This window comes from Salvelinus namaycush, chromosome 3 (genome assembly GCF_016432855.1).
Source record: "Salvelinus namaycush isolate Seneca chromosome 3, SaNama_1.0, whole genome shotgun sequence".
Lineage (NCBI taxonomy): Eukaryota > Metazoa > Chordata > Actinopteri > Salmoniformes > Salmonidae > Salvelinus > Salvelinus namaycush.
This window is the reverse complement of record NC_052309.1, coordinates 4,854,531-4,862,177: the sequence shown is the minus strand read 5'-3', so window position 1 is coordinate 4,862,177 and position 7,647 is coordinate 4,854,531. Positions and strand designations below refer to the sequence as shown.

Sequence of the window (7,647 nt, the reverse complement as noted above, 5' to 3'; positions counted from 1 at the left end):
GAATAGGATAGGATAGGGTAGGATGGGATAGGGTAGAATAGGATAGGATAGGGTAGGATAGGATAGGGTAGGATGGGATAGGGTAGAATAGGATAGGATAGGGTAGGATGGGATAGGGTAGAATAGGATGGGATAGGGTAGAATAGGATAGGGTAGAATAGGATAGGGTAGAATAGGATAGGGTAGGATGGGATAGGATAGGGTAGGATAGGATAGGGTAGAATAGGATAGGGTAGGATGGGATAGGATAGGGTAGAATAGGATAGGGTAGGATGGGATAGGATAGGGTAGAATAGGATGGGATAGGGTAGAATGGGATAGGATGGGATAGGATGGGATAGGGTAGGATGGGATAGGGTAGAATAGGATGGGATAGGGTAGGATGGGATAGGATGGGATAGGGTAGGATGGGATAGGGTAGAATAGGATGGGATAGGGTAGGATAGGATGGGATAGGGTAGGATGGGATAGGGTAGAATAGGATGGGATAGGGTAGAATAGGATGGGGGTAGGATGGGATAGGGTAGGATGGGATAGGGTAGGATGGGATAGGGTAGGATGGGATAGGATATGATGGGACGGGATGGGATGGGATAGGATAGGATAGGGTAGGATAGGATGGTATAGGGTAGGATGGGATAGGATATGATGGGACGGGATGGGATGGGATAGGGTAGGATGGGATAGGATATGATGGGACGGGATGGGATGGGGTAGGATGGGATAGGGTAGAATAGGATGGTATAGGGTAGGATGGGATAGGATAGGGTAGAATAGGATGGGATAGGGTAGGATGGGATAGGATCTGATGGGACGGGATGGGATAGGATAGGGTAGGATAGGATGGGATAGGGTAGGATAGGGTAGAATAGGATAGGGTAGGATGGGATAGGGTAGAATAGGATAGGATAGGGTAGGATAGGATAGGGTAGGATGGGATAGGGTAGAATAGGATAGGATAGGGTAGGATGGGATAGGGTAGAATAGGATGGGATAGGGTAGAATAGGATAGGGTAGAATAGGATAGGGTAGAATAGGATAGGGTAGGATGGGATAGGATAGGGTAGGATAGGATAGGGTAGAATAGGATAGGGTAGGATGGGATAGGATAGGGTAGAATAGGATAGGGTAGGATGGGATAGGATAGGGTAGAATAGGATAGGGTAGGATAGGATGGGATAGGGTAGGATAGGATAGGGTAGGATGGGATAGGATAGGATGGGATGGGATAGGATGGGATAGGGTAGAATAGGATGGGATAGGGTAGGATGGGATAGGATAGGATAGGGTAGAATAGGATGGGATAGGATAGGATGGGATAGGATAGGGTAGAATAGGATGGGATAGGGTAGGGTAGGATGGGATGGGACGGGATAGGATGGGATAGGGTAGAATGGGATAGGATGGGATAGGGTAGGATGGGATAGGATAGGATAGGGTAGGATGGGATAGGGTAGAATAGGATGGGATGGGATAGGATATGATGGGACGGGATGGGATAGGGTAGGATGGGGTAGGATGGGATAGGGTAGAATAGGATAGGATAGGGTAGGATGGGATAGGGTAGGATGGGATAGGGTAGGATGGGATAGGATGGGATAGGGTAGGATGGGATAGGATGGGATAGGGTAGGATGGGATAGGGTAGGATAGGATGGGATAGGGTAGGATGGGATAGGATGGGATAGGATGGGATGGGATAGGATGGGGTAGGATGGGATAGGATGGGATGGGATGGGATAGGGTAGGATGGGATAGGGTAGGATAGGATGGGATAGGATAGGATGGGATAGGGTAGGATGGGATGGGATAGGATAGTGTAGGATAGGATAGGATAGGATAGGGTAGAATAGGATGGGATAGGGTAGGATGGGATAGGATAGGGTAGGATGGGATGGGATATGATAGGATAGGATAGTGTAGGATAGGATGGGATAGGATAGGGTAGGATGGGATAGGATATGATGGGACGGGATGGGATAGGGTAGGATGGGATAGGGTAGAATAGGATGGGATAGGGTAGGATGGGATAGGGTATGATGGGACGGGATGGGATGGGATAGGATAGAATAGGATGGGATAGAACCCTATCCCATCCTATTCTACCCTATCCCATCCCATCCTGTCCCGTCCCATCCTATCCTATCCCATCCCATCCTACCCTATTACATTTACATTTACATTTTAGTCATTTCACTTTAAAAGTGTGTGTGTGTGTGTTTGTGTGTGTGTGTGTGTGTGTGTGTGTGTGTGTGTGTGTGTGTGTGTTTACCTATGCAATATGCCTCGTCTCAGTGTCTTACCTCAACAACATGATGCTGTCAGCTCCTGTGTCTGGACAGGAGGATCCCTGTTCTTCTATTCCTGTTATATATATGATCCTGTGGAGGCTGGTGGGAGGAGCTATAGGAGGACGGGCTCATTGTAATGGCTGGAATGGATCAATGGAACAGAGTCAAACACATCAAACTTATAGAAACCACATGCTTCTATACCTGCATTGCTTGGGGTTTGGGGTTTTTGGCTGGGTTTCTGTATAGCACTTTGTGACATCTGCTGATGTAAATACATTTGATTTGAAATTTGATTGATGTTTGACTCCGTTCCATTAATTACATTCTAGCGATTACAATGAGCCTGTCCTCCTATAGCTCCTCCCACCAGCCTCCACTGATATGATTCTACATGCCTTCCTGTGTCCGCTCAGACAGTCAGCAGTGTTTTCTCTGAGTATGACTCTGTCTGTGGATACTGATGTTATAAAGACTACCGGTAACTCAAAGTACATTTCCAACCTCCGACTCCCAGCTTCATGGTAAAGCCATAGGAATGGTTTGTTTACTTGTTCTGCTCTTGTTCAGGAAGTATCTATTTGATGCTCATCATTTTGTGTGTGTCTATATGCATTTGTGTGGGTGTGTGTGCATGCATGTATTGGTGTAGTCAGTGTATGTGTATGTATGTTAAAGCTATCAGTGTGTGATGTTGGTAAGGAGCCTCTTGGCTGTGTGTTGACCTCTGGCCATTTACAGGATGGAAGGAGAGAGTCACTGTGCTCCTGTTGTTGCGGATACAGGAAGTGTGGGTGTGGGTGCGTGCGTGCCATTGGATAACGCTTCCATGTACATACACTGTCACTCACACAGTGATCACTTGTGTTTCATAAAAAAACACAGACAGCTTTACAGTAGACGATTTACTAGTGAGATTTTGTTTCACTTTGCACATTCTGATCCAGAAATGACTCACTGTTTCTCTCTCCTCCCTCCTCCTCTTAGAGATGGCATTCTTCCCTGTCCTCCTCCTCCTCCTCTCCGTGCTCCAGCGTGGTTCCTCCCAGGACCCTGATGAGGACTCGTTGGCAGTGCCCCGGGGGTGTGGCTGGGGCCTGGTGCGCCCCTACACCCTCCTCTGCGACCTGGACTCTGTTTGGGGCGTGGCGGTCGAATCTGCAGCGGCCAGCGGCGCCCTGGCTGCCATTTTACTGGGCCTGATCATCCTCTGCCGACTACACCACGTGAGCGAGGCGGAGAAGCGCAGCGGCGTGGGACCCATTCTCCTCCTGCTTCTGGGCATCCTGGGCCTGTTCGGCCTCAGTTTCGCCTACCTCATCGAGCGTGACGAACAGCTGTGTCTTCTGCGCCGTGCCCTCTGGGGCCTGCTCTTCGCCCTGTGCTTCTCCTGCCTGCTGGTGCAGGGTGTGCGGCTCCGGAGGTTGGGCCGCGAGCGCCGGAGCCCGGGGGGCTGTGCTCTGACCGGCCTGGCCCTGGGGCTGAGCGCCGTCCAGGGGATCATCGCCGCCGAGTGGCTCCTGCTCACGGTGCTCAGGGAGGGCAGAGCGGCCTGCCAGTACCTGCCTCTGGACTTCTCCTTAGCCTGTAGCTATGTGCTTGCGCTACTGCTAGCCGCGCTGGGGGCGGCCTCCTTCGCTCTCTGTGGGAAGACCCGGCAGTGGCGCTGTAACGCGATCTGGCTCCTCTCCGCCTGTCTGTTGTCCCTCCTCCTCTGGGTTGCCTGGGTGGGCTTCTATCTCTACGGTAACGCCTGGCTGGGGCGGTCCCCGGACTGGGACGATCCAGCATTGGCGATAGCACTGGTGGCACAGGGTTGGCTCCTCCTCCTGTTCCACGCCGTGCCCGAGGCACACTCCTGTCTCTGCTCCCCGCCACAACCCTCCGCCCCTGACTATTTTGACACATCCCAGGCCCCGTCCCGCATGAGGGAGACCAGCTTCGACGAGGACATCCCCCTCTCACACAGGCAGTTTCCGGAGAACCAGAGCTACGGCTTTGACGAAAACACTGCAGGTAACAAGAGAGTTTGACTTTCAAATATGTATTAAAATTCATGCTTACAAGCTCAGTACAGCGCTACTGAGGTTTTACATGCATGTTTCTGTGTATGGGGTTGGAAGATAGTGACTCAGTGATATTACCATACTGGGATAAAAATAACTACATAAGAGCAGTGGTTCTTGTAGTGGTACAAACAGTACCTGTACAGCATGTGTGTTAAAAGTACAGATTAGGCATCTGTTCCTGTGTCGATCTTAATGTAGAATGCATGAATGAATGTGTTTGCATAAGAGAATAACATTGTTCCTCTGCTGTGCCAGATCTGAGGAGTGCAGGTAATCATAATGGTAACACAGCGCCCAGACCCAGTGCCCCCTTCCGCAGCAACGTGTACCAGCCCACTGAGATGACCATGATCCTGAATGGGGGAGCGGTGAGTTCTCATATTGTACGTTTACACATCCGACCACGCTTCACATCCATTCACAAACTCTATTAAAACTCTGATTATGATCCTGAGCAAGAAAGCAGTGTAGACACTTACACATATATAGAAACATACTCTCACTCACCTGGGCAGTGAGCACACACACATTTACACCCACGTTTACACCCCTGTCACACACTACCATTCACAGGTATACAAACTCAAATTATTATTCTGCGCAAGAAAGCCACACATATTAGGTATAAAGCCACATATACACAACACATATACACACCTTGCATGCATGTGTGTGTGTGCGTGTGTGCGTGTGCGTGTGCGTGCGTGCGTGCGTGCGTGCGTGCGTGCATGTGTGTGTGTGAATGAGGGAGTGGGTTCCCTGGGCTGCAGACTAGAGCCATCTCTCCAGTGTGAGTGATGCAGCTGTGTCCCTGGCCCAGTCACGCCCTTTTTAGCCCCAGGATGGATGGGTGAGCTCCCTAGCGCATGTGACTAACCTCCAATCACCTGGCTATAAATAAACGCTGCTGACCTGGCAGAATCTGGAGCCACGCGTCCAGAAAATCGCTGAGCCAACTTTCAGCTTACGTTCTGGGAACGTTTACCTGTGAACCAAATGGTCTCCTTCCTAGTATTATGCTCATAGACCTGCCACCTACATCAGAGTGGTATTACTGTACTTTAGTAGGGAGTAGGGGAAGGAAAGGAGGGGAGGTCTGGAAATGATGCTCTCTCCTGCACAGAGCAGGATTAGCTGTTGAGACTGAATCAAGAGACAAAAGGGGAGAGAGGAGGAAGAGAGAGGAGGAAGAGAGAGGAGGAAGAGAGAAGGGGAAGAGGGAGGAGAAAGAGAAAGAGAGAGGAGGAAGAGAGAAGAGGAAGAGAGAGGGGAAGAGAGAGGGGAAGAGAGAGGGGAAGAGGGAGGAGGAAGAGAGAGGGGAAGAGAGAAGGGGAAGAGGGAGGAGGAAGAGAGAGGAGGAAGAGAGAGGGGAAGAGAGAAGGGGAAGAGGGAGGAGGAAGAGAGAAGGGGAAGAGGGAGGAGGAAGAGAGAGGGGAAGAGAGAAGGGGAAGAGGGAGGAGAAAGAGAGAGGAGGAAAGAAGGGGTTTTAGAAGATGTGATACAGGCAACATTCAAAATGTAACCTCTTATCAGGAACGTGTGGTGTGGTGTGGTGTGTGTGTGCGGTGTGTGTTTACATGGGTGTCTCTCAACTTCAAACACTGTATATTACCAAACTGACGTTCCATCTCTTTTTCTCTCTCCTCCTTTTCACAGGTCCCCTCCGCACCCCCGACCTATACGGGGCGGCAGCTGTGGTGAAGGACAGAAATTAAGAAGAAGAGGAAGGAAGAATGGGGTGATGAAGAAGGGAGGATGGGTCCTTGGACAGAGGAATAACCCAGTGAGGATAACTATAACATGGACACCATCAGGAACCCCCCCCCCCCACCGATCTCTATGTGTGTATGGGGACAGACAGTTGAACAGATAACTTACTGAGGGCTTACACACACCACCCACCCTGTGTTAATCAAATACACCAACCAACCACTGAATGAGTGTGACTGAGGGGGAGAGCAGGTATGGAGGACAGATCAACACATTACGGGTAGTTTTGAAGTTAAATCACTGTAGGAGATATTCAACTTAAAAATAACCCTATTTTGGTTGCAAATGCTGTGGAGACCATTTTCATCTGGGAGATGTAAGATTTGAAATGTTGACAGTCAGGTTTCTTTTGTATGAGTCAAGTTTACTCCCATGAGACTACTAAACCACTGTATAACTTCTGAAAAACTGTGAAACCTCTCTCCCTTTTGAGATATTTGCTCTGTTTTTGTTGTTTATTTTGGGAGAAACTCTTCTAAATCAGAATGTTTTGCTCTGTCCTCCATCCTCCTGTAGGTATGGTACAGACACCTTACAGCCCTGTACCTCACCACAGCCCATCACACAGCACACAATAGAATAACACACGGACAAGTATGGCTTAAACTCCAACCTCTCTAGCCAGTGTGTGCCTACAGGTAACTGCTAGAATAAAGGAAACAGCAACATAAAGTGTCTTAATAGGGCGTTGGGCCATCACGAGAACAGCTTCAATGCACCTTGACATAGATTCTACAAGTGTCTGGAACTCTGTTGGAGGGATGCGACACCTTTCTTCCATGAGAAATTCCATAATTTGGTGTTTTGTTGATGGTGGTGGAAAACGCTGTCTCAGGCACCGCTCCAGAATCTCCCATAAGTATTCAATTGGGTTGAGATCTGGTGACTGAGACAGACATGACATATGGTTTACATCGTTTTCATCCTCATCAAACCATTCAGTGACCACTCGTCACTTTCAATATCTAATTTTAGGGATGGGCATTTGAAATAATTTCACTATTCGAATAATATCATGATTTTTGTGGGGTATATCTGGATAGTCGAGTTGTTTAAACTTGGGAATTAGATTGCTGTGCAGCCTGTGCTACTTGCATCCCGTTTGCTTGCAGCAGTGGGATTGGCAGGTGCCAGTGAGTTTTATGAGAGAGAGAGAGTAGCCATACAGACTAGTTCAACAAATTTGTAGATTCCATAGGTCATCCATCACCCCATCTGGTAGTGCCTGTCTTGTATGCATCAAATCAATCTAAAGAAGCTAGCTATGTTAGCCAGCCAGCTAGCTAGCTAGGCTAAAAGTACTTAAGGTTATTTTGCTGTGCTTCCCGTCCTTGTCTACAACAACTCCATTCAGATTAAACAACAGCTTACCTGATGGTTGCTCGTAGTTGTAGCCTACTCCTTCTCATTTAACTTCATTCTGTCATTTGAATTCCATTTTGCATTGATTAGAGATCTCCCACGTTGCTTACTACACATGGAGCCACTGACTGTAGACGGTGCCACTTTGATTGGCCG

General features: G+C 48.8%; 1 protein-coding gene across 1 annotated transcript; it reads left to right on the top strand.

Annotated features, from left to right (window-relative positions):
• The first annotated feature begins 3,279 nt into the window (after positions 1–3,279).
• Positions 3,280–6,857, top strand: LOC120044183 (G-protein coupled receptor family C group 5 member B-like). The gene is made up of 3 exons (XM_038988774.1): positions 3,280–4,306; positions 4,615–4,727; positions 6,016–6,857. Exons 1-3 carry the CDS (start codon positions 3,280–3,282, stop codon positions 6,058–6,060), a joined length of 1,185 nt encoding a protein of 394 aa, XP_038844702.1. The 3' UTR covers positions 6,061–6,857.
• The last annotated feature ends 790 nt before the right edge of the window (positions 6,858–7,647 follow it).

Bases quoted from the DNA above. Each gene is read 5' to 3' on its own strand.
- LOC120044183 (XM_038988774.1), top strand. From the start codon at position 3,280: ATGGCATTCTTCCCTGTCCTCCTCCTCCTCCTCTCCGTGCTCCAGCGT. The intron at 4,307-4,614 runs GTAACAAGAGAG...CTGCTGTGCCAG, and splicing joins CTTTGACGAAAACACTGCAG to ATCTGAGGAGTGCAGGTAAT. The intron at 4,728-6,015 runs GTGAGTTCTCAT...TCCTTTTCACAG, and splicing joins TGATCCTGAATGGGGGAGCG to GTCCCCTCCGCACCCCCGAC.